The sequence below is a fragment of the Oncorhynchus kisutch genome, linkage group LG8 (assembly GCF_002021735.2).
Source record: "Oncorhynchus kisutch isolate 150728-3 linkage group LG8, Okis_V2, whole genome shotgun sequence".
Lineage (NCBI taxonomy): Eukaryota > Metazoa > Chordata > Actinopteri > Salmoniformes > Salmonidae > Oncorhynchus > Oncorhynchus kisutch.
Genome location: NC_034181.2, coordinates 10,575,879 through 10,601,554, shown reverse-complemented (window position 1 = coordinate 10,601,554; position 25,676 = coordinate 10,575,879). Strand labels below are relative to the sequence as shown.

The following is a 25,676-nucleotide window of genomic DNA, read 5'->3' as shown; positions in this document are numbered from 1 at the left end:
AACTAAGAAATAAAACAGTGAAACGTCAGTTTGAGGACACTTCTCAATGTTAATCATATGGATCTTTCAACAAACCTGAAAACAGTCTTATCTAGGGAATGTGAATGTCATACTGTTAGTTTCTCTTTACTGATTCAGTGATATCCAGTGTGGACTCCATACTAGATGCTGTACTTTAAGTCAATAACTCTTCAGTCAGTACCTAATTCCACATAATTGCTTCCAATTAGCCTCGTTAGTTAGATCAATGACTCAGACTGTTGACATGAACACAGCCAATGACCTTTTAGAAATTGACATCATTATCATTGTTCTAATGCTCTTATTGGGTAATGCTTCAGCTAGATATTACAAATATTGTGAAGCTAAAACTGTCTGTCTGTCTGTCTGTCTGTCACTCTGTCTGTCTGTCTGTCTGTCTCGCTTCACTGTGGACATTTACGTCAGAGACAAATAATTAGCTGAACGTTCACTTGTTCTGAAGTCACTTGTTCTGATGTTCTGAAGTCACTTGTTCTGAAGTCACTTGTTCTGAAGTCACTTGTTCTGAAGTCACTTGTTCTGATGTGCTTTTAAAACCTTGTGTAGGGCTATCGCCTATGCACAGGAAAACAAAAATAAAGTTATATAAATTGACATTGATAAAATGCTATTGTTTTCGTTGTCCGTAGCTTATGCCTGCCCATACCATAACCCCACCGTCACCATGTGGCACTCTGTTCACAACGTTGTCATCAGCAAATCGCTCACCCACGACACCATATACATGGCCTGCGGTTGTGAGGCCTGTTGGAATTAATGCCAAATTCTCTAAAACAACGTTGGAGGTGGCTTATGGTAGAGAAATTAAAATTCAATTCTCTGGCAACAGCTCTGGTGAACATTCCTGCAGTCAGCATGCCAATTGCACACTCCCTCAAAACTTGAGACATCTGTGGCATGGTGTTGTGTGACAAAACTGTACATTTTAGAGTGTCTTTTTATTGTCCCCAGCCCAAGGTGCACCTGTGTAATGATCATGCTGTTTAATCAGCTTCTTGATATGCTACACCTGTCAGGTGGATGGATTATCTTGGCAAAAGATAAATGCTCACTAACAGGGATGTAAACAAATCTGTGCACAACATTTGAGACAAAAGCTTTTTGTACGTATGGGCAATTTTTGGGATATTTTATTTCAGCTCAGGAAACATGCGACCAACACTTTACATGTTGCATTTATATTTTTGTTCAGTATACATTACCAGTCAAAAGTTTGGACACACCTACTAATTAAAGAGTTTCTTTATTTTTACTATTTTCTACATTGTAGAATATTAGTGAAGACATCAAAACTATGAAATTAAGTGTAACACTGGACAGCAAACTTAAAATTGAATACAACGCTATATCTGATATGGTACAGGTGTTGTTTTAATCCCATAACCTTGTGTGTGAGGTGTATACTGTTTAACACTACCTAGAAACACTCTGTGTGACCCTGATTTAAGAACATTTTATATGACTCTGGGCATAAAAGTAATGTTTATTTCAGCAATTTGTTAGTACAGTAGAGGGTTGTACATATGCCTTCACACACACACAACGCTCACACACAACGCTCACACACACACACACACAACGCTCACACACACACAACGCTCACACACATACACAACACACCACATGACATGGAGGGATTAGAGTGTTGTCATGGACTAAATTAACATATCAACCCTTCTGTCTTCATCCAGGTGAGAGATGTTGACAGTCAGCTACACTACTAACAGTCAGAGAAAATAACAGTAGTCAACAGTTTATATACACACACACACACACACGGAGGGATTAGTGTTGTCATGGACTAAATGAACATATCAACCCTTCTGTCTTCATCCAGTTGAGAGATGTTGACAGTCAGCTACACTACTAACAGTCAGAGAAAATAACAGTAGTCAACAGTTTATATACACACACACACACACACACACACACACACACACACACACACACACACACACAACGTAAACATGTCAAACATATCTCAAGGCCATCAGATTGTTAAACAGCCATCACTAGCACAGAGAGGCGGCTGCCTACCTACAGACTTGATATCATTGGCCACTTTAATACATGGATCACTAGTCACTTTAATAATGCCACATATCTCGCATTACTCATCTCATATGTATATACTGATTCCTTCACTATCTATTCTTTACTGTCTATTGCATCTTAGCCGCTCTGTCACTTCTCATCTATATATTTTATACTTATATATTCTTATCCCATTCCTTTACTAGATTGTGTGTATTATGTTGTGGAATTTGTTAGATATTAGGTTTTGTTGTTGAATTGTTAGATATTACCTGTTGGATATTACTGCACTGTCAGATCTAGAAGCATAAGCATTTCGCTACACTCGCAATAACATCTGCTAACCATGTGTATGTGACCAATAACATCTGCTAACCATGTGTATGTGACCAATAACATCTGCTAACCATGTGTATGTGACCAATAACATCTGCTAACCATGTGTATGTGACCAATAACATCTGCTAACCATGTGTATGTGACCAATAACATCTGCTAACCATGTGTATGTGACCAATAACATCTGCTAACCATGTGTGTGTGACCAATAACATCTGCTAACCATGTGTATGTGACCAATAACATCTGCTAACCATGTGTATGTGACCAATAACATCTGCTAACCATGTGTATGTGACCAATAACATCTGCTAACCATGTGTATGTGACCAATAAAATCTGCTAACCATGTGTATGTGACCAATAAAATCTGCTAACCATGTGTATGTGACCAATGAAATGTTATTTGATTTGAAAAGTTATTACTACAACAGTCAAACAAGTCAAATAAGGATAAGATCATTCACGTGTGGTTGAGGTGATCTGTAAAAACAAACCTGGCCATACTGCTGAAAACACCAGGGTCATGTTCATTAGGCACCAAACAGAAGAAAAGCTGAGTGAAGCATGGGAGGGATTAGCTGGACTTGTCCAATTAGAATCCCACGTTTGCGTTTCCAGTTCAAACCATTTTACAACTAACGAACCAGCAGTTGTATAGAGTTGACATGGAGGTGGTACAGGAAGTCAGCGTAGCTCGCTCCCCCGTTGGGACTCTTATCTTCTACCAGGAGGCGCTGTAGAGCCTCCTCACAGCTGTCCCCCTGCTTCACCACACGCAGCTGGGGAGAGAGAGACACACACACAGTCAGTCATATCTAAAATATTAGTCAGAGGTTATTTTGTCACAACTACTTAACCTCCTCTCTCCAACGTTCATGCCAACCCCAAGAAGGAAGTTTTCCAGAGCCTCACCTTGCGAGTATAGTGTGTCTGTGAGTTCAGGGTGTTGATGAGTGACCTCACACTAACAGACAGAGGGTTGTCCAGCACAGGCAGCTTCGTCTGCACAGACACACACAGAGACACATATTATAAATACTGTAGATATCGACTTTAAAATCAGCAGTGGTCCTTTCACCTCTTTCTGTCTTCCACTTCCACGCCCTCATCCTTCACATTCCCTCACTGTCTCCCCTCTCACCTTCTCCCTCACCCCCCCTCCCCTCTCACCTTCTCCCTCACTGTCTCCCCTCTCACCTTCTTCCTCACTGTCTCCCCTCTCACCTTCTCCCTCACTGTCTCCCCTCTCACCTTCTCCCTCACTGTCTCCCCTCTCACCTTCTCCCTCACCCCCCCTCCCCTCTCACCTTCTCCCTCACTGTCTCCCCTCTCACCTTCTCCCTCACCCCCCCTCCCCTCTCACCTTCTCCCTCACTGTGTCCCCTCTCACCTTCTTCCTCACTGTCTCCCCTCTCACCTTCTCCCTCACTGTCTCCCCTCTCACCTTCTCCCTCACCCCCCCTCCCCTCTCACCTTCTCCCTCACTGTCTCCCCTCTCACCTTCTTCCTCACTGTCTCCCCTCTCACCTTCTCCCTCACCCCCCCTCCCCTCTCACCTTCTCCCTCACTGTCTCCCCTCTCACCTTCTCCCTCACCCCCCCTCCCCTCTCACCTTCTCCCTCACTGTCTCCCCTCTCACCTTCTTCCTCACTGTCTCCCCTCTCACCTTCTCCCTCACTGTCTCCCCTCTCACCTTCTCCCTCACTGTCTCCCCTCTCACCTTCTCCCTCACTGCCTCCCCTCTGACCTTCTCACTCACTGTCTCCCCTCTCACCTTCTCCCTCACCCATCCCCCCCCCCCCCTCGCTCACCTCTCCAGAGGGTAGTGTGGACAGACAGGTGATGTTGAAGAGTTGGACCAGGGAGGTGTTGGAGACGTTGTGGCCCACCCAGAGTAACAGAACCAGGGGTCCGTGGACCAGGTAGAGACCTCCATGGTCCAGGCTAGCAGCAGTGCAGCGAACAGCCTCCCCTAGGCTGAGAGGACTGGAGGTATCGCCACCTACTGGCTGGAGGTGGAAGAGACATAGTGGAGTCAGTGTGAGAGAGGGAGGGAGATGCTGTGACAGAGAAACTGATGTGGCTATGTATTTCTATCTCAATTATTCCATGTGATGTCATCACCCTCCATCACCCCCACCATCACCATCATCACCCCCACCCTCACCATCACCATCCACCCCCCCCCCCACCATCACTACTATCACCCCCACCCCCACTACTAATCACCCCCACCATCACCATCACCCCCACCCCCACTACTATCACCCTCACCATCACCATCACCCCCACTACTATCACCCCCACCCCCACCATCACTACTATCACCCCCACCATCACCATCACCCCCACCACCCCCACCCCCACTATCACCACCATCCACCACCCCCACCATCACTACCCCCACCACCAACACCATCCGCCACCCCCACCATCATTACCATCACCCCCACCACCAACACCACCACCACCCCCACCACCCCTTACCAGTGGTAGCAGCAGAGGGTAGAAGTGTCCTGCTGTCGTCTTGGTATCCATGGAGACCACCTGACAGCGGAGCTGCAGGCGTTGGTGTACTGAACTGCGGAGGCCGGGAAGCAGAACTTCACTCTTCCTCAGGCTGTTGAGGTAGACTGGCAGGGTCTTCAGGTGCTGGGGTAGGACCAGCTATAGTAAGACACACACAGAGATGTACACAGTCAACTCAGGCTGTTGAGGTAGACTGGCAGGGTCTTCAGGTACTGGGGAAGGACCAGCTATAGTAAGATACACACAGAGATGTACACAGTCAACTCAGGCTGTTGAGGTAGACTGGCAGGGTCTTCAGGTACTGGGGAAGGACCAGCTATAGTAAGATACACACAGAGATGTACACAGTCAACTCAGGCCGTTGAGGTAGACTGGCAGGGTCTTCAGGTGCTGGGGTAGGACCAGCTATAGTAAGATACACACAGAGATGCACACAGTCAACTCAGGCTGTTGAGGTAGACTGGCAGTGTCTTCAGGTACTGGGGTAAGACCAGCTATAGTAAGATACACACAGAGATGTACACAGTCAACTCAGGCTGTTGAGGTAGACTGGCAGTGTCTTCAGGTACTGGGGTAGGACCAGCTACAGTAAGATAGGCCGTTGAGGTAGACTGGCAGGGTCTTCAGGTACTGGGGAAGGACCAGCTACAGACCCGTGACCCCATTTTGAAAGCAAAACATTTTTGCGAACCCACTAAATGAAAAAAGGTTTAAAGTGACTGAAATGCATCAGAAAGGTATTGGAAGGTTGGTTCAGAAGATCATCAGGCAATCATGTTCTAGAATCTTCTGTGTAGAAAATATAACAGTCATTGATGATGTTCTTTTCCCCCAGTCTGATTTAGCACCTGGTCTTGTCCACTCTGTTCTCCTGCGGCTTGTGGACATGGTGGAGGGAAACAGTACAAACATACGTGTTCCAGAGAGTTCTATCTTTCAGGGATGAGGTCACAATATGTTGTCGATTTAAACCGTTCAAAAGATAGATCCACATTATTAGGAAGAACAGAAACCTCTCTGTTCATTACAACCGTATCTAGCGGCTACAGGGGGTTACTGACGTAACCCCAGTGCTGTGAACAACACGCAACGTTTTCTCTCAAGACCCCACATGGGGTCACGACCCCTAGTTTTGAAAACCCTGAGCTATAGTAAGATACACAAAGAGACAAACACAGACAACTCAGGCTGTTGAAGTAGATTGGCAGGGTCTTCAGGCGCTGGGGACTAAAAGAGAGACACACAGAGATGTACACAGTCAGCTCAGGCTGTTGAGGTAGATTGGCAGGGTCTTCAGGTGCTGGGGACTAAAAGAGAGACACACAGAGATGTACACAGTCAGCTCAGGCTGTTGAGGTAGATTGGCAGGGTCTTCAGGTGCTGGGGACTAAAAGAGAGACACACAGAGATGTACACAGTCAGCTCAGGCTGTTGAGGTAGATTGGCAGGGTCTTCAGGCGCTGGGGACTAAAAGAGAGACACACAGAGATGTACACAGTCAGCTCAGGCTGTTGAGGTAGACTGGCAGGGTCTTCAGGTACTGGGGAAGGACCAGCTACAGTAAGATAGGCTGTTGAGGTAGACTGGCAGGGTCTTCAGGTGCCGGGGTAGGACCAGCTATAGTAAGATACACACAGAGACAAACACAGACAACTCAGGCTGTTGAGGTAGATTGGGCAGGGTCTTCACACACAGAGAGAAAATCACCTCAGTTAAACCAGGCATAAAGAGCTGTTTTCACTGCCTTGATGTTGTTTGAAGTTCTTCCTGCAAACTCTTTATAACCTTTACTAAATGGGAAAGTCTTTATAACCTTTACTAAATGGGAAACTCTTTATAACCTTTACTAAATGGGAAAGTCTTTATAACCTTTACTAAATGGGAAACTCTTTATAACCTTTACTAAATGGGAAACTCTTTATAACCTTTACTAAATGGGAAAGTCTTTATAACCTTTACTAAATGGGAAAGTCTTTATAACCTTTACTAAATGGGAAAGTCTTTATAACCTTTACTAAATGGGAAACTCTTTATAACCTTTACTAAATGGGAAACTCTTTTTGTTTATAGAGAGGAAATACTGTATGTATGAGGAGCTTGATGAGATATCCACAACAACCACATCAACTCTTGACAAGGAGAAAAGTGCTATTCAAATCCATGATGTCCAATGTCCACTCACCTGTCCCGGGGACACAGAGGAGGAGCTGCAGTGTTTCCTATAGCAGGCCAAGGACTCTGTCACCTCTGTCTGCAGTTCCCCTCTCAGCTCCTGTAGAGGGCGCTCCAACACGGCACAGTACACTGGAGGAGAGAGGGCGAGCGAGCGAGAGAGAGAGAAAGGAAGGAAGAAATATAGGGCAGTGTTCAGGCAGTGTCCTAAACATAACATATTAACTCATGACTTTCTGATATAGATGAACAGTTAAAAGCAAAACCAGCCAGGACTGGTTAGAAGAGTTCCTCTACTTTACCCCTATCCAATGGGTACCACTTATTATCTATGTAATTATCAGTCACTTCCTACAGTAAGTCTTCTAGACTGGAGACAACCTTCTACTGCAAGAAGGGTAAAGGGACAAGGTTAAGGTTAAGGTTAGGATTAAGGTTAAGGGTGCATGTTAGGGTTAAGGTTAGGGTTAAGGTTAGAGTTAAGGTTAGAGTTAAGGTTAGGGTTAAGGTTAGGATTAAGGTTAAGGTTATAAGGTTAGGGTTAAGGTAAGGGTGCATGTTAGGATTAAGGTTAAGGTTAGAGTTAAGGTTAGGGTTAAGGTTAGGGTTAGGGTTAGTCAGTGAGTGATCTCACTCTTCTTGCAGTAGAAGGTTAAGGTTAAGGTTAGGGTTAAGGTTAGGGTTAGTCAGTGAGTGATCTCACTCTTCTTGCAGTAGAAGGTTAAGGTTAAGGTTAGGGTTAAGGTTAGGGTTAGTCAGTGAGTGATCTTACTCTTCTTGCAGTAGAAGGTGAGCAGAGTCTGGGCCTGGCAGTTACAGAAGGTGTCCAGTAGGTGGTGTGAGCAGCACAGAGACAGACTGTGGACCCTGGTCCTCCTCTCTCCCTGCTGGCTGGTGTAGGACAGGACGGTCTTAGGAGAGAATGAAAGGGTAACAATATCATCAACATGTAGTAAAGCTTCATAGCTTGGCAAAGACATAATACAACAGTGTTGACAAATACAATTACATGTTACAGTATTCTGACCTTATGACCCGTCTTTCTAGTCTATTTACATGTTACAGTATTCTGACCTTATGACCCGTCTTTCTAGTCTATTTACATGTTACAGTATTCTGACCTTATGACCCGTCTTTCTAGTCTATTTACATGTTACAGTATTCTGACCTTATGACCTGTCTTTCTAGACTATTTTAGATCAGCAACTGTCACAAAGTGCTTCTACAGCAAAACTCCACCCACCTGTACGACCACGCCCCTCTTTTCGTCCAGAGCTCTGCTGTGTGTTAACTCAACGGCCAGTGTCGTACGCCAATCAAGGGTTGCCATGGTGACGTGGGCGGGGTTGGGCCCGGGGACGAATGAGCCATAACACCCTGACACGCGCAGATCTAGAGGGACAGAGATCAATAACTGTATCAGAACACATGTATATCATCACGTTGTCTTGGTAGAGAGAGAGAAAGAGACAGAGACAGACAGAGGAAAGGAGAGATCTGGTCTTACCTTTACTGACATGTACCCTGAGTGTGGCCCTATAGCCCGTCTCTGTCTCTACAGTCCTCCTCAGGTCACTGCTGAAACGCTCCCTGTCCAACTCTCCCTGGAATATCAGTTAGATGTTGAATTAGAATTGTGCACTACAAACTAAAGGTTTTTTCACATTTTACATTTGGTTCACTTGTTTGGTTTCCTGAAGCGTTTGTTGAGAATTCTACAAATATGTTTTGCATTCACAAGACCTGTGGCGTTAGCAAGCTATCTTGTTTACAATGGGCAAAAGGTTCCAGGCGATTCACGGTGCTGCTGCGTCACAATACCTGGTACTTTGGTCCTGGATCTTGGACCCGCTAGGTCCAGGATTGGTTTCAGTCATGGTTTGTTTGCATTTTACACACGCTTTATAGCGCAGATCAGGGTACCAAACGCTCTAGTATCTTGATCATATAGAACTACACTATATATACAAAAGTACAGTTGAAGTCGGAAGTTTACATACACTAAGGTTGGAGTCATTAAAACTAGTTTTTAAACCACTCCACAAATTTCTTGTTAACAAACTATAGTTTTGGCAAGTCGGTTCGGACATCTACTTTGTGCTTGACACTTCCAACAATTGTTTACAGACAGATGATTTCACTTATAATTCACTGTATCACAATTCCAGTGGGTCAGAAGTTTACAAACACTAAGTTGACTGTGCCTTTAAACAGCTTGTAAAATTCCAGAAAATAATGTCATGGCTTTAGATGCTTCTGATAGGCTAATTGACATCATTTGAGTCAATTGGAGGTGTACCTGTGGATGTATTTCAAGGCCTACCTTCAAACTGAGTGCCTCTTTGCTTGACATCATGGGAAAATCAAAAGAAATCAGCAAAGACCGCAGAAAAAGAATTGTAGACCTCCACAAGTATGGTTCATCCTTGGGAGCAATTTCCAAATGCCTGAAGGTACCACGTTCATCTGTACAAACAATAGTACGCAAGTATAAACACCATGGGACCACGCAGCCGCCATACCGCTCAGGTAGGAGATGCGTTCTGTCTCCTAGAGATGAACGTACTTTGGTGCAAAAAGTGCAAATCAATCCCAGAACAACAGCAAAGGACCTTGTGAAGATGCTGGAGAAACAGGTACAAAAGTATCTATATCCACAGTAAAACAAGTCCTATATCGACATAACCTGAAAGGCCGCTCAACAAGGAAGAAGCCACTGCTCTAAAACCGCCATAAAAAGCCAGACTACGGTTTGCAACTGCACATGGGGACAAAGATCGTACTTTTTGGAGAAATGTCCTCTGGTCTGATGAAACAACCAATAGAACTGTTTGGCCATAATGACCATCGTTATGTTTGGAGGAAAAAGGGGGAGGCTTGCAAGCCGAAGAACACCATCCCAACGGTGAAGACCGGGGGTGGCAGCATCATGTTGTGGGGGTGCTTTTGTGCACTTCACAAAATAGATGGCATCATGAGGACGGACAATTATGTGGATATATTGAAGCAACATCTCAAGACATCTGTCAGGAAGTTAAAGCTTGGTCTCAAATGGGTCTTCCAATTCGACAATGACCCCAAGCATACTTCCAAAGTTGTGGCAAAATGGCTTAAGGACAAAGTCAAGGTATTGGATTGGCCATCACAAAGCCCTGACCTCAACCCTATAGAACATGTGTGGGCAGAACTGAAAAAGCGTGTGCGAGCAAGGAGGCCTACAAGCCTGACTCAGTTACACTAGCTCTGTAGGGAGGAATGGGCAAAATTCACCCAACTTATTGTGGTGAAGCTTGTGGAAGGCTCCCCGAAATGTTTGACCCAAGTTAAACAATTTAAAAGCAATGCTACCAAATACTAACTGAGTGTATATAAACTTCTGACCCACTGGGAATGTGATGAAAGAAATAAAAGCTGAACTAAATCATTCTCTCTACTATTATTCTAACATTTTCATTTCACATTCTTAAAAGTGGTGATCCTAACTGACCTAAAACAGGGAATTTTTACTAGGATTAAATGTCAGGAATTGTGAAAAACTGAGTTTAAATGTATTTGGCTAAGGTGTGTGTAAACTTCCGACTTCAACTGTATGTGGACACCTTTTCAAATTAGTGGATTTGGCTATTTCAGCCACGCCCGTTGCTGACAGGTGTATAAAATCGAGCACACGGCCATGCAATCTCCATAGACAAACTTTAGCAGTAGAATGGCCTGAAGAGCTCAGTGACTTTCACTTACCGTTACTGGAGCTTCATGACATTGGTTTCCATGGCCAAGCAGCCGCACACAAGCCTAAGATCACCATGCGCAATGCCAAGCGTCGTCTGGAGTGGTGTAAAGCTCGCCGCCATTGGACTCTGGAGCAGTGGAAACGCGTTCTCTGGAGTGAGGAATTACGCTTCACCATCTGGCAGTCCAACGGACAAATCTGGGTTTGGCGGATGCCAGGAGAACGCTACCCGCCCCAATGCATAGTGCCAACTGTAAAGTTTGGTGGAGGAGGAATAATGGTCTGGGGCTGTTTTTCATGGTTTGAACTAGGCCCCTTAGTTCCAGTGAAGGGAAATCTTAACGCTACAGCATACAGTGACATTCTAGATACTCTGCTTCCAACTTTGTGGAATCAGTTTGGGGAAGGCCCTTTCCTGTTTCAGCATAACAATGCCTCCGTGCACAAAGCGAGTTCCATATGGAAATGGTTTGTCGAGATTGGTGTGGAAGAACTTGACTGGCCTGCACAGAGCCCTGACCTCAACCCCATCGAACACCTTTGGGATGAATTGGAACGGTGACTGGAGCCAGGCCTAATCGCCCAACATCAGTGCCCGACCTCACTAAGGCTCTTGTGGCTGAATGGAAGCAAGTCCCCTCAGCAATGTTCTAACATCTAGTGGAAAGCCTTCCCAGCAGAGTGGAGGCTGTTATAGCAGCAATGTTCCAACATCTAGTGGAAAGCCTTCCCAGCAGAGTGGAGGCTGTTATAGTAGCAATGTTCCAACATCTAGTGGAAAGCCTTCCCAGCAGAGTGGAGGCTGTTATAGCAGCAAAAGGGGGACCAGCTCCATACGAATGCCCATAATTTTGGAATGAGATGTTCGACAAGAAGGTGTCCACATACCGTTGGTCATGTAGTGTATGGGAAAGCGCCCTAAGGTCATTTCACAACTTTCCACATTAGAAATTAATGGCAGCAGTGTTTAGATAAAACATTTTTTCCATGAACAGTGTTTATACATACATTAATGCTTATGTCTAATTAGTGGGGTTCTTTTTAATTACTCTATCTCAAGTGTTTAGCCACATGTAACATTACTGCATTCCTTAATGTCTGGTCTGCTACCTGGAGACTGTGGTAGCAGTGCAGCTCTCCACCTGTCAGGTAAGGAACATGTCCCGGCCAAGCCCCGCCCACATCCTGCTGGGAGAACACAAACAGGTGCACGCCACAGCCCTGACTGACACACTCCTTAGCCAATGAGACAGCAGGGTCCGGAGGCTGAAACAGAGACTGAGATACAAAACAGAGAGAGAGAAGAAAGGGTTAAATTACTGAATGAGAGTGTGTGTGTGTGTGGGGGGGGGTGTTTTAGTGGGTGTGTGTGTTTTAGTGTGTGTGTTTACCTTTGGTTTGTTGGAGCTGAAGAAGCTAGAGGAGTTGTGTGTGTGTGTCCCCTCGGTGAAGGGAGCAGTTTGGAAGACCAGCAGCTTGCCAGGACAACCCAACTCCTGCAGGGTGAGAAGAGAAGCCCTGTGTTATATCTCTACTACTGAGTTCTCTCAGGACAATTCAAGACTCTTCTTCAGAGTTGGTGTGTGTGTGTGTTTTAGTGTGTGTGTGTGTGTGTGTTAGATAGAGGTTCTGACCTGTAGAACGACCAGTCCAGCCTTGACAGGCAGCTCCAGGAGAACGCCACTGGCCTCCTCAAACTCTGCACTGAACAGAGGGATACGCTGCAGGACACTGCACAACACAGAGAGGAAAGGTTGACTCAATTAAAGAAATCATTGTGTGCATTAAGGGAAGCCTTTCTAGTATTACAGCCAAGTTGATACTTTTCTGCGGGGTTAGAATTCTATATTGACACTTTGTCTGGACTGATGTCCACATCCGGAATGCTTATTGGCAATCGCTAATTTGTTCTGAGTGTGCTTGGCTAGTATACGCAGTAGGCAGGCACACATACTTGACTGCCCAAGCTATGTCTCCATGTTATACTGTACGCCCTTAGAACAAATGGTTCCAAAAGGGTTCTTTGGGCTGTCCCCATAGGAGAACCATTTTTGGTTCCAGGTAGAACGCTTTTTGATTCCAGGTTGAACCCTTTTTGGTTCCAGGTAAAAGCATTTTGGGTTCCAGGTAAAAGCATTTTGGGTTCCAGGCAAAATACTTTTGGGTTCCATGTAGGGCCAAAAAGGTTTTTTACCTGGAACCAAAAAAGGTTCTTCAAAGGGGGACAGCCGACAAACCATTTTAGGATCTAGATAGCACTTTTTGATTTCTAAGAGTGTCGAACCTACCTGTTGATACTGTCTATGCAGTCTTTGAGTGGAACCAGAAGCCCCTCCCTCACAGGAAGCTGCAGGTCCTCCGTCTCCGTGACGACCAGCATGTGTGGGCGGGACAGGGCAGGGCTGAGGTCATAGAGGTGGATCCGGCTGTCATAGGTCATCAACCCCACACGGACATCTGATTGGAACGCACCTTCCTCCCTTAAACAAACAAAGAGGGATCTCACTAAGTATGATGTTGTGTGTGTGTGTGTGTGTGTGTGTGTGTGTGTGTGTGTGTGTGTGTGTGTGTGTGTGTGTGTGTGTGTGTGTGTTTTACCTATTTAGTGATGTGAGTAGAGAACGTAGCTGCTGACTGATGAGCTCCAGGTGTCCTCCTCTCAGTGCTGCAGCAGACACATCCACAGCCAGGAGCAACACAGCAGCAGGCACATCCTGTTGACTGTCCAGTATCTCATAAGAGCCCAGACTGAGCTCAGGTCTCTGCTCTCTGTCCACTCTGTTCCCCTCTACTCCCTGTGTTGGCTGGTAATGCTGCCATCCAACTGAGAGACAGAGGGAGGGGGAGAGAGAGAGACAGGGGAGGGAGAGAGTAACGATTAGGAGGGAGAGAGAGTAAAGACGGACAGAAACAGAGGGAACATGAGTTATGTAAAGGAGAATAAGAGAAAGGGCAGGGAGAGAGAAAGAGATGGAGACAACAAGTGCTGTGTTCCAGGCTGAGAAGAGAACAGAAGACATTGAGCAGGATAAATATATCTTACCTTCACAGAGTTTCCCACAGAATGGGCAGTAGAATCTCTGTCCACAGTCCTGCCATCCCATAGCTGAACACATGTAAGCCCCACACTCCCCACAGCCCTTTACAGTGTCTGCCTCCATACACACAGACAGGGGGCGCTGGAGAGCACAACACAACCAGGGTAAGGAACAGGATTCACAAGCTCCACAGACTCTAGTGGTTCTCGATTCTAAATATAGTGATGGCTTAACTCCTATTTTGTGTATTTGTATTTTTCGTGAGACTAGCCTGGTGCCACTCTCTGATTCAGAGGGGTTGGGTTAACACTAGAACCACCACGTTTCATTTCCTAAAATATAAATATATATATTTCCCAACACAACTAATTTGTGAGAATGTTGAAATCACGAACAGAAAACTATTTACCTGTTTTTTCACACCTATTCTTAACTTAACCACCAAGACAATGTGCTATAGGACGTTGGTACCCAGCCAGGCACCAAGACAAAGTGCTGTAGGACGTTGGTACCCAGCCAGGCACCAAGACAATGTGCTATAGGACGTTGGTACCCAGCCAGGCACCAAGACAAAGTGCTGTAGGACGTTGGTACCCAGCCAGGCTCCAAGACAAAGTGCTGTAGGACGTTGGTACCCAGCCAGGCTCCAAGACAAAGTGCTGTAGGACGTTGGTACCCAGCCAGGCACCAAGACAAAGTGCTGTAGGACGTTGGTACCCAGCCAGGCTCCAAGACAATGTGCTGTAGGATGTTGGTACCCAGCCAGGCACCAAGACAATGTGCTATAGGACGTTGGTACCCAGCCAGGCACCAAGACAATGTGCTATAGGACGTTGGTACCCAGCCAGGCACCAAGACAATGTGCTGTAGGACGTTGGTACCCAGCCAGGCTCCAAGACAAAGTGCTGTAGGACGTTAAGTACCCAGCCAGGCACCAAGGCAATGTGCTGTAGGATGTTTGTACCCAGCCTAATTAATGATAAGGAGGGCGAAGAGGTTGATTTAATTTAAATTAAGCCCAACTAATGATAAGGAGGGTGAAGAGGTTGATTTCATTTAGAAAGACAATACTGTAATGATGAGTTTGTGTTATGCCTATTTATCAGCAGCAAATCATTTGACAGCACGACTTGGGGGTTGATACCTTTCTCTTCACTTTGAAAAGGAAGCTGCTGTGGGAGTGTTTTATTTACTATAACTATATTACTGATCACATGTATTGTAAGGGAAATGAAAACATGCTATGTGTTAGAGTAGGCCTTTAGAATAATGACAAACACATCCTTGACTCTATCAAACTTGATGAGTGAGAAACAAACAATGCCAGTCCGCCTGCACAGCCGGCCCATCGAAACTACACCTAACAAATCTGACTTCACAGATTATAAGAGGTAGACCAGATTAAATTGACAATAATCTGATGAGTGACAATATTAGGCCTATCAGTTGTCAAATTGTACATGAAGAGATGGGCGCATCTTGTAATTTACAGACGCAGGGAAAAGATAATCACTTCATCAAATCCTCCTTCAGATGCAGATAAAACATTGGGATTTCTATATAGTATCTGAAAGAGCAGATTCCGCAGTTCCTAAGACACTTCCCTTTGTCAAATAACTCCCATAATTCAAGAGGTGCAGCTCTATTTCCAAATGTCACTTTTTCAAGAATATCCGTGCTGTCCCACATTCAGCACATGACCACTCCACTGTCCCTACATTCAGCACATGACCACTCCACTGTCCCCACATTCAGCACATGACCACTCCACTGTCCCTACATTCAGCACATTTTTATTTTATTTTTTATTTTACCTTTATTTAACCAGGTAGGCAAGTTGAGAACAAGTTCTCATTTACAATTGCGACCTGGCCAAGATAAAGCAAAGCAGTTCGACAGATAAAACGACACAGAGTTACACATGGAGTAAAAACAAACATACAGTCAATAATGCAGTATAAACAAGTCTATATACAATGTGAGCAAATGAGGTGAGAAGGGAGGTAAAGGCAAAAAAGGCCATGATGGCAAAGTAAATACAATATAGCAAGTAAAATACTGGAATGGTAGTTTTGCAATGGAAGAATGTGCAAAGTAGAAATAAAAAATAATGGGGTGCAAAGGAGCTAAATAAATAAATTAATTAAAATTAAATACAGTTGGGAAAGAGGTAGTTGTTTGGGCTAAATTATAGGTGGGCTATGTACAGGTGCAGTAATCTGTGAGCTGCTCTGACAGTTGGTGCTTAAAGCTAGTGAGGGAGATAAGTGTTTCCAGTTTCAGAGATTTTTGTAGTTCGTTCCAGTCATTGGCAGCAGAGAACTGGAAGGAGAGGCGGCCAAAGAAATAATTGGTTTTGGGGGTGACTAGAGAGATATACCTGCTGGAGCGCGTGCTACAGGTGGGAGATGCTATGGTGACCAGCGAGCTGAGATAAGGGGGGACTTTACCTAGCAGGGTCTTGTAGATGACATGGAGCCAGTGGGTTTGGCGACGAGTATGAAGCGAGGGCCAGCCAACGAGAGCGTACAGGTCGCAATGGTGGGTAGTATATGGGGCTTTGGTGATAAAACGGATTGCACTGTGATAGACTGCATCCAATTTGTTGAGTAGGGTATTGGAGGCTATTTTGTAAATGACATCGCCAAAGTCGAGGATTGGTAGGATGGTCAGTTTTACAAGGGTATGTTTGGCAGCATGAGTGAAGGATGCTTTGTTGCGAAATAGGAAGCCAATTCTAGATTTAACTTTGGATTGGAGATGTTTGATATGGGTCTGGAAGGAGAGTTTACAGTCTAACCAGACACCTAAGTATTTGTAGTTGTCCACGTATTCTAAGTCAGAGCCGTCCAGAGTAGTGATGTTGGACAGGCGGGTAGGTGCAGGTAGCGATCGGTTGAAGAGCATGCATTTAGTTTTACTTGTATTTAAGAGCAATTGGAGGCCACGGAAGGAGAGTTGTATGGCATTGAAGCTTGCCTGGAGGGTTGTTAACACAGTGTGACCACATGACCACTCCACTGTCCCTACATTCAGCACATGACCACTCCACTGTCCCTACATTCAGCCCATGACCACTCCACTGTCCCTACATTCAGCACATGACCACTCCACTGTCCCTACATTCAGCACATGACCACTCCACTGTCCCTACATTCAGCACATGACCACTCCACTGTCCATACATTCAGCACATGACCACTCCACTGTCCATACATTCAGCACATGACCACTCCACTGTCCATACGTTCAGCACATGACCACTCCACTGTCTATACATTCAGCACATGATCACTCCACTGTCCCTACATTCAGCACATGACCACTCCACTGTCCATACATTCAGCACATGACCACTCCACTGTCCATACGTTCAGCACATGACCACTCCACTGTCACTACATTCAGCACATGACCACTCCACTGTCCATACATTCAGCACATGACCACTCACGCAGCAGCATTGCTCTGGCTACAAAACAATTCATCTTTTACAATAGTTGTTGCACTGGTGCTTTTCATTTGACCTGTGACCTGGCTGGTTATATATACTATTACCATTATGTGTTTTTGTTTCTACTTTGTCAAAAGAAGCTGGAACTGTATGAATTACTAATATTTGACCTTTATTTAACTAGGCAAGTCAGTTAAGAACAAATTCTTATTTTCAATGACGGCCTAGGAACAGTGGGTTAACTGCCTGTTCAAGGGCAGAACGACAGATTCATACCTTGTCAGTTCGGGGATTTGATCTTGCAACCTTGTGGTTACTAGCCCAACGCTCTAACCACTAGGCTACCATGCCGTCCCCCTAAAACTCTTATTACTAATCAAATCTACAAATCAAGTTGATCATGTTTTTATCAGAAGGGAAAATAAAATAGGCTATAGGCCTACATTTTTGAAGAGGACTTTGCAGAATTATACAAAACATATCCTTGACTATCTGAACAAATAACTATTGTTGTTGTCTATTGTTATTGGTGTATTTACACTAATATTTCTTCATGCAATTAATTATTTACAATAGTTTATGCACTATTTATCAAGTGTTGGTGCTTCTGTTTGCTGCATGTTGCAGGTTGATATGCATCTGATGTGTATGTTAAAGGAGACGCCCGACAACGAGCTCTAGCGGGTACTGATAGGCTGAAACGCCTGGCGAGGTACTGGCGAGGTATCCCTCTTTCCCTTCCAGATCTGTTTGTGTTGCACAGCCAACTTCAATGGCCTCTATTATGGCATAACAACAACCATATGATCGTTATAGACTATAGTAGTTGGCTATACAGCACAATTAGATCTGGGACCAGGCTGTAAGAGGCTATAACTGTGATAACACAGGTTAGTACCTCTCCTGTGTGTAGCTTAGCCAGAGGGCTGACTAGGGCCCCCAGGGGTAGGTGGCTCTGGAGGGCCGTCTGGCCCTCACACGGAATGCAGTAGGAGGTAGAAAGGATGAACCGAGGACTGCAGTTACCTAGGGACACAGAGAGAGACAACCACAGACCTGGTCTGCTGCCAAAGCGTACACGCTCACACAGGGGCTGGGTGATAGGCTACATTGATATAATTATAACTATAGCTACAATAAAATGTTATATTTTTTTGTCTTATTTATAAAATATATGTTTATTTATGTCAATATTATACAGAATTGCTGTATTGCCTGAGGCCTACCTCTGTCCTCCATGACACAGTCTGTGGTAGCCAGCGGAGGTAGAGAGGAGATGGGTTCAGACACAAACACCTTCCCCTCCCACGCTGTCCTGTCCTCCTCCATCATACGCACCTGTGAGAGAAAGAGAGAGTAGAGAAAGAGAGGAGAGATGGAGAAAGAGGAGAGAGAGAGAGGGGAAAGTGAGAGAAAAGAGAGAGAGGAGAGAGAGAGGGGGGAAAGAGCGAGAAAAGAGAGAAAGGAGAGAGAGAGTGGAGAGAGAGAGGAAATAGAGAGGAGAGAGAGACAGAAAGAGAGAGAGAAAGAGAGACCGAAAGAGAGAGAGATGGGTATTAGCAACTAGTCCATTTCCTCAGTGAAAACAATGCACTGAGCAAATGTCAAATTGGCTTTTTACCAAATTACTGTAAGACAGACCATGTATTCACCCTGCACACCCTAATTCACAAACAAACCAGAACAAAGGCAAAGTCTTCTCATGCTTTGTTGATTTCAAAAAAGCTTTTGACTCAATTTGGCATGAGGGTCTGAGGGTCGACTCAGAGGGTCTGAGGGTCGACTCAGAGGGTCTGAGGGTCGACTCAGAGGGTCTGCTATACAAAATAATGGAAAGTGGTGTTGGAGGAAAAACATACGACATTATAAAATACATGTACTCAAAACAAGTGTGAGGTTAAAATTGGCAACAAAAAAAACACATTACTTTCCACAGGGTCGTGGGGTGAGACAGGGATGCAGCTTAAGCCCCACCCTCTTCAACACATATTTTATTTTACCTTTATTTAACTAGGCAAGTGAGTTAAGAACACATTTTTATTTACAATGACAGCCTAGGAACAGTGGTTAACTGCCTTGTTCAGGGGCAGAACGACAGATTTTTTTTTTACCTTGTCAGCTCGGGGATTCGATCTTACAACCTTTCGGTTACTAGTCCAACACTAACCCCTATGCTACCTGCCGTTCCGTTGATATATACAGTGGGGCAAAAAAGTATTTAGTCAGCCACCAATTGTGCAATATCTCCCTTTTAAAAAATTTGAGAGGCCTGTAATTTTCATCATAGGTACACTTCAACTATGACAGACAAAATGAGAAACAAATCCAGAAAATCACATTGTAGGATTTTTTATGAATTTATTTGCAAATCATCTTTCTCCTCTCTCTCATCCCTCTCTCCTGTCTCTCTTTCTCTCCCTCGCTCTCTCTCTTCCTCTTCTCTCTCTCCTCTCGTCTCTCTCTTTATCTCCTCCCTATCTTTCTCTCCTCCTCCCTCCTCTCTCTTCTCTCGTCTCTCTCTTTCTATACTCTCTCTTTCTCCTCTCTCATCCCTCTCTCCTGTCTCCCTTTCTCTCTCTCTCTCTTCCCTACTTCTCCTCTCTCTCCTCTCACTTTCTATCCTCTCTCTCCCTCTATACTCTCTCTTTCTCCTCTCTCTCATCCCTCTCTCCTGTCTCCCTTTCTCTCTCTCGCTCTCTCCTCTCTCTCCCTCTCTTTCCTCTCACTTTCTATCCTCTCTCCCTCTCTCTTTCTCTTTCCTACTCTCTCTTCTCTCATTATCCTCTCTCTCTCTCTCTCCTCTCTCTCTCTCTCTCTCTCTCTCTCTCCTCTCTCTCTATCCTCTCTCTCTCTCTCTCTCCTCTCTCTCTCTCTCTCTCTTTCTCCTCTCTCTCTCTTTCTCCTCTCTCTCTTCTCTTTCTTTCTCTCTTCTCTTTCTTTCTCTCTCTTTCTCTTTTCTCACTTTCTATCCTCTCTCTCCCTCTATACTCTCTCTTTCTCCTCTCTCATCCCTCTCTCCTGTCAAAGGGAGGGATGGGAGAGATGGGAGAGAGGGAGGGAGGAGAAAGAGAGAGATAGGGAGGAGAAAGAGATAGATAGGGAGGAGAAAGAGATAGGGAGGGGGAGAGAGGAGAATGAGAGAGAGAGGAGAATGAGAGAAGAGAGAGTAGGGAAGAGAAAGAGAGAGGAGAGAGAGGAGAATGAGAGAAGAGAGAGAGGGAGGAGATAGAGGAGAAAGAGGGATGAGAGAGAGGAGAAAGAGGGAGAGAAGAGAAAGAGAGAGAGAGAGAGAGAGAGAGGAGAAAGAGAGAGATAGGGAGGAGAAAGAGAGAGAGAGAGAGAGAGAGAGAGAGAGAGAGAGGATAGAAAGTGAGAGGAGAGAGAGGAGAATGAGAGAAGAGAGAGAGGGAGGAGATAGAGAGACAGGAGAGAGGGATGAGAGAGAGGAGAAAGAGGGATGAGAGAGAGGAGAAAGAGGGAGAGAAGAGAAAGAGAGAGAGAGAGAGAGAGGAGAAAGAAAGAGGGAGAGAGAGAGGAGAAAGAAAGAAAGAGGGAGGAGAAAGAAAGAGGGAGGAGAAAGAGAGAGTAGGGAAGAGCGAGAGAGAGAGAGAGAGAGAGAGAGGGGATAGAAAGTGAGAGGAGAGAGAGGAGAATGAGAGGAGAGAGTAGGGAAGAGAGAGAGGGAGGAGAAAGAGAGATAGGGAGGAGAAAGAGAGAGAGGAGAATGAGAGAGAGAGAGAGAGAGAGAGAGAGAGGATAGAAAGTGAGAGGAGAGAGAGGAGAATGAGAGGAGAATGAGAGGAGAGAGTAGGGAAGAGAGAGAGAATAGAAAGTGAGAGTAGAGAGAGGAGAATGAGAGGAGAGAGTAGGGAAGAGAAAGAGAGAGAGATAGAGGGGGAGAGAGGATAGAAAGTGAGAGGAGAGAGAGAGAGAGAAAGGGAGAGAGGGAGAGGGAGCGAGAGAGAAGAGAACGAGAGAGTGTAGAAAGAGAGAAGAGAAAGAGAGAGACGAGAGGAGAGAGAGAGAGAGGAGAGAAGAGAAAGAGAGGAGGGAGGAGGAGAGAGAGAGAAAGAGAGAGAAAGAGAGAGGGAGGAGATAAAGAGAGAGACGAGAGGAGAGAGAGAAGAGAGAGAGAGAGAGAGAGAGGAGAGAGAGAAGAGGAAGAGAGAGGAGAGAGAGAGGGAGAGGAGAGAGAGAAGCAGTTGTGAGAGAGGAGAAAGAGAGAGGAGAAAGAGAGAAGAGAGAGAAGAGAAAGAGAGAGAAGAGAGGAGAGAAAGAGAGAGAGAGGAGAGAGAGAGAGAGGAGAAAGAGAGAAGAGAGAGAGAGAGGAGAAAGAGAGAAGAGAGAGAAGAGAAAGAGAGAGAAGAGAGGAGAGAAAGAGAGAGAAGAGAGGAGAGAAAGAGAGAGAGAGAGGGGAGAGAGAAGCAGTTGTGCAGTGTCTTCAGTGGGAGAAACATAGCGAGAAAGGAGGATGACGTCTAGAGGACGAGGAGCGACACTTACAGCGCTGGGTAGAAGCTGAGGGTGTAGGCCATAGCGTGACTCTGAGATAGGTGAGCTGGGGCCGGACACCCCACTGTCCCCCAGAGACGGACAGGACTGGACATGGACACACAGAAAGAGAGAGACACCAGGACAGATTAGTCACTTCTAGTATGCAGAGACACACTAGTATAACAACGTTATAATTAAGCAATAAGGCCCGAGGGGGTGTGGTATATGGCCTATATAGCCATGGTATATTGGCCATAGGTGCCTTATTGCTATTATAAACTGGTTGCCAATGTATTTAGAATAGTACAAATAAATGTTTTGCCATACTCGTGGTACACGATCTGATATATCACGACTGTCAGCCAATCAGAATTCAGGGTTTGAGCCACCCGGTTTATAATTAGTAATAATGACACACTAATGATGTGAGCGTCTGTAACTACACGTTGTTGTTAACATGGTCTGTTTTCTTACCGGTTGCATGGTGGTGCCCTCCTGTACAGGATGTGAGGTGGCACCAGGCTTGTACATTACACCTGAGAGACAGAGAGGAGTCAGGAACATCATACTACAACACAATTATTCACTAATATTATAGGAAAATGTGTCAGAGTTTTACTGCCTGCACCTGACTCGGTTTGCGTGTTAGTGTATAGATTACCACTGTGACTCTGTTTGCATGTTAGTGTATATATTACCACTGTGACTCTGTTTGCATGTTAGTGTATATATTACCACTGTGACTCTGTTTGCATGTTAGTGTATATATTACCACTGTGACTCTGTTTGCGTGTTAGTGTATAGATTACCACTGTGACTCTGTTTCCATGTTAGTGTATAGATTACCACTCTGACTCTGTTTGTATGTTAGTGTATAGCTTACCACTGTGACCCGTTTGTATGTTAGTGTATATATTACCACTGTGACTCTGTTTGCGTGTTAGTGTATATATTACCACTGTGACTCTGTTTGCGTGTTAGTGTATATATTACCACTGTGACTCTGTTTGCGTGTTAGTGTATATATTACCACTGTGACTCTGTTTGTATGTTAGTGTATATATTACCACTGTGACTCTGTTTGTATGTTAGTGTATATATTACCACTGTGACTCTGTTTGTATGTTAGTGTATATATTACCACTGTGACTCTGTTTGCGTGTTAGTGTATATATTACCACTGTGACTCTGTTTGCGTGTTAGTGTATATATTACCACTGTGACTCTGTTTGTATGTTAGTGTATATATTACCACTGTGACTCTGTTTGTATGTTAGTGTACAGCTTACCACTGTGACTATAGTGTTGCTGAGGCAGGGCCCATTGAGGTTGCTGCTGGACTGGTGAGGTGAGTTGTGGAGGATACGGGTGTGAACACTGTTGGCTCTGCCTCCCACATGGTGACATGGAGGAAAAACTGCTGTTGGGAGGTCCTTGGTTTGGACTTGTCAACATCACAGGAGGGCCCTTCACAAAGCCTTGGTTTGGACTTGTCAACGTCACTGCAGGGCCATTCACAAAGCCTTGGTTTGGACTTGTCAACGTCACACGAGGGCCCTTCACAAAGCCTTGGTTTGGACTTGTCAATGTCACAGGAGGGCCCTTCACAAAGCCTTGGTTTGGACTTGTCAACGTCACAGGAGGGCCATTCACAAAGCCTTGGTTTGGACTTGTCAACATCAACGGAGGGCCATTCACAAAGCCTTGGTTTGGACTTGTCAACATCAACGGAGGACCCTTCACAAAGCCTTGGTTTGGACTTGTCAACATCAACGGAGGGCCATTCACAAAGCCTTGGTTTGCATACGGATATGGAGGATATGGAGGAGAGGAAGAGACTGGAGGAGAGACAGTATTCTGGGGACCCTGGTTTGAAGACGGTATCGTCCCACTAGCTGGCGGACCTTGTTTCAGAGGGAGGAGTGTTGATGGTGGAGGAATGTTGTAGGAAATATAATTACCCATGTGTACATGTGGAATGTGAGGCTCTTGATTCAGGCATGGTATAAGAGCTGAAGGTGATTGGTTCCTAAATGGGGGCGTAGGAAGCCTGCTGAGACAGCCCTGGTGTGAGTACTGTAACTGAGCCATGGATTGAGGGATGTTATTAGAGGGACTCTGGTGTGAGGCTGGGCCCAGGTTCAGACCCTGTAAGCTGGGTAGAGGGTCACTGGAGAGTCCTTGGGCAGCGGAACATCCAAGACCGGTCGGGGGTGTGGTTGCTGACCAGCCATTATGACACACCCCGGGCTGCCCGCCATATCCGTAGCTCTGATTGGCAGCTGGAATGTCCATCTTCACCCATGCTAGTCTGTGATTGAATGTATGTCACCTTGGAGGAGGGTCCTGGTACAACGCAATGAATAATGGATGAGAAACAGGTACATTACTGCTTGACTAGTCATCTCATGATCATCTTCCCAATACAGAACACTAAACATTATCACCATCAGAGATAATGATACCAGGGTTTCAGAAAAATATGTTCTTGTGATTCAAGGTATTGAACACGCATTATGACAATGCCTTTAATGCACTGATCGACTGGGACCAAAAACCTGACATAAAGCTATCATAACATACCACATAACATACCTATATAATAGGACAGAATTAACTTTATTGTCCCAAATTGTCTTAGACACACAGCACTGCTGTATACAAAATAGACACTGTACATTACACACTAGACATAATAGATAGATTGCACGTTACCCTTATCATATAGCCACATACATACATAATACGTTACATATGCCCTTAGTCTGTCAGTGACGTACTAATTAACACAACTCAGAAACATATTATTTGGCATATGATACCTCAAATATGTCACCGCATCTTAGACATCGGTTGAAAAGGCTTTAGCTCTTACGTCAACACCGCAATGGCTCGTGCAAACCTCCCTCAAGTTTTCCGGATATCCTACCGCTGTCAATGTGACAGCGCCTGATATTTAGACCGCAAACCATGTATTCGTTGATTAACTGCCACCCGGTATTCCAGGTGATGGATATGACATGGATGATATGTTCTGCGTTTGAAAATAATGTTCCGATTAGGATTTACATTGTAATTTGCTGATCAGTTACAATGTAGCGGTACAGGAAACGCAGAGCTCCCTCCCACATTTGACCTACGCTTTTATCACGTATTTTACGCAGGAATTGCGTAGCCGACGTCAAAATATTCAACACTAGATGGCGGAAACGGGAAACAAATGGGAATTTGCTACGGTCAATTTCACTAGGTTTAATAGTACCAGATATATTATGGGGAGAAATGAATGCTATGTAGTACAAATCTATTGAAGATTATTTATTTATTTTGCATTTCTGGTAGTGCCATAACCCTTCAGGTGCTTTAGAAGTAGTACCACACGTGGCTGCCCATGTGCTACAATGCGATGGATATCCTGCTTTGCAAATGAAGAAGTTAATAAAAGTAATTTCCATGTCATTTTTTGCTTGTCGTTGTTTTGTCTGACCTACCTTGTTTCCCAGTTGAGATCGTCCTTGACAGGAGCCATTTCTTAGTGGTTGTGTCCTTGTTACTGCTTAACCCTTAACCCAACAGACCCCATAGGAACGCTGAATACTGAACCCTCCTCTCCACAACCACAGCTCTTCCCTCCTTCAGTCGAGGAAGAAGAAATTATAGGATTTCTCCTAAATGGCACCCTATTCCCTATTTAGGGCACTATTTTTAAATAGGGCGCAACCTATAAGCCCTGGTTTAAAAGTAGTGCACTAAACAGGGAATATGGTGCCATTTAGGAGAATCCCTTCATTACTTATTTCCTACTACAGTGCATTTGGAAAGTTATCAGACCCCTTCATTT

General features: G+C 44.9%; 1 protein-coding gene across 3 annotated transcripts; it reads right to left on the bottom strand.

The window, feature by feature from the left end:
- Window positions 1-1,269: 1,269 nt before the first annotated feature.
- Window positions 1,270-24,968, bottom strand: si:dkey-13n15.2 (protein transport protein Sec24C). Of its 3 annotated transcripts, none has more exons than XM_031829668.1 (20): window positions 24,711-24,968; window positions 23,125-24,181; window positions 22,310-22,371; window positions 21,845-21,940; window positions 18,568-18,679; window positions 18,240-18,367; window positions 13,893-14,028; window positions 13,448-13,673; window positions 13,138-13,329; window positions 12,484-12,580; window positions 12,241-12,345; window positions 11,960-12,127; window positions 8,627-8,723; window positions 8,363-8,511; window positions 7,892-8,030; window positions 7,130-7,251; window positions 4,906-5,085; window positions 4,230-4,427; window positions 3,331-3,420; window positions 1,270-3,197 (listed from the first exon to the last, which is right to left on the bottom strand). In XM_031829668.1, exons 2-20 carry the CDS (start codon window positions 24,128-24,130, stop codon window positions 3,054-3,056), a joined length of 3,447 nt encoding a protein of 1,148 aa, XP_031685528.1. In that variant the 5' UTR covers window positions 24,131-24,181; window positions 24,711-24,968; the 3' UTR covers window positions 1,270-3,053. The 3 variants fall into 3 exon arrangements, with proteins under 3 accessions (XP_031685528.1, XP_031685527.1, XP_031685529.1); XM_031829667.1 differs by having other exon boundaries at window positions 24,658-24,955; XM_031829669.1 differs by lacking the exons at window positions 1,270-3,197; window positions 3,331-3,420; window positions 4,230-4,427; window positions 4,906-5,085 and adding an exon at window positions 5,092-5,352 and having other exon boundaries at window positions 24,658-24,955.
- Between the last annotated feature and the right edge of the window lie 708 nt (window positions 24,969-25,676).

Bases quoted from the DNA above. Each gene is read 5' to 3' on its own strand.
- si:dkey-13n15.2 (XM_031829668.1), bottom strand. From the start codon at position 24,130: ATGGACATTCCAGCTGCCAATCAGAGCTACGGATATGGCGGGCAGCCC. The intron at 3,421-4,229 runs GTGAGCGAGGGG...GTGTCTGTGCAG, and splicing joins CCACACTACCCTCTGGAGAG to ACGAAGCTGCCTGTGCTGGA. The intron at 3,198-3,330 runs GTGAGGCTCTGG...CTCTCTCCCCAG, and splicing joins AGACACACTATACTCGCAAG to CTGCGTGTGGTGAAGCAGGG.